At 43.9% G+C, this 510-nt stretch overlaps 1 protein-coding gene across 1 annotated transcript in view; it reads right to left on the reverse strand.

Annotated features, from left to right (window-relative positions):
* EAH_00003310 (hypothetical protein, conserved) overlaps positions 1-298 on the reverse strand; it is a gene marked incomplete at both ends in the record, with an annotated part of 2,551 nt that extends 2,253 nt beyond the window's left edge. The window contains one exon of the mRNA XM_013397680.1: positions 20-298. Within this exon, the coding sequence (XP_013253134.1) occupies positions 20-298 (279 nt within the window). The remainder of the gene's footprint in view (positions 1-19) is intronic.
* Between the last annotated feature and the right edge of the window lie 212 nt (positions 299-510).

The following is a 510-nucleotide window of genomic DNA, read 5'->3' on the forward strand; positions in this document are numbered from 1 at the left end:
AACAGCAGCAGCAGCATACCTGTGTTTGATTGTCTGCTGCAGTAGAGAAGATTTGGCTTTTCTTTGTGGGGATGGTGGTGTTGCGATTGATGAGGCGGGTGAAGACGCCTCCAAGAGTCTCTATACCGAGAGACAGAGGACAGACATCAAGAAGTAATAGATCTTTGATTTCGCCCTTCAAAACCCCTGCTTGTATTGCTGCTCCTGCAGCTACAGCTTCATCAGGATTTACTCCCTTCGAAGGCTCTTTATTAAATATTGACTTAACAACATCGGCGACCTTCGGCATGCGCGTCATGCCCCCTACAAGAATAATATCATTGATATCTTCTTTTGATATACCTGCATCTCTTATACATTTCTCGCAAGGCTCGACACTCTGCTGCAGTAAAGGCTGTACAAGCTGCTCAAGTTGTGCACGGGTTAAAGATATCTGCAAGTGTTTTGGCCCGTGTGCATCAGCAGTAATGAAAGGTAAGTTTATCTCAGTAGATAATTTTGATGATAATT

This window comes from Eimeria acervulina, genomic scaffold (genome assembly GCF_000499425.1).
Source record: "Eimeria acervulina Houghton genomic scaffold, Eah_scaff11, whole genome shotgun sequence".
In the NCBI taxonomy this organism is placed as follows: Eukaryota; Apicomplexa; class Conoidasida; order Eucoccidiorida; family Eimeriidae; genus Eimeria; species Eimeria acervulina.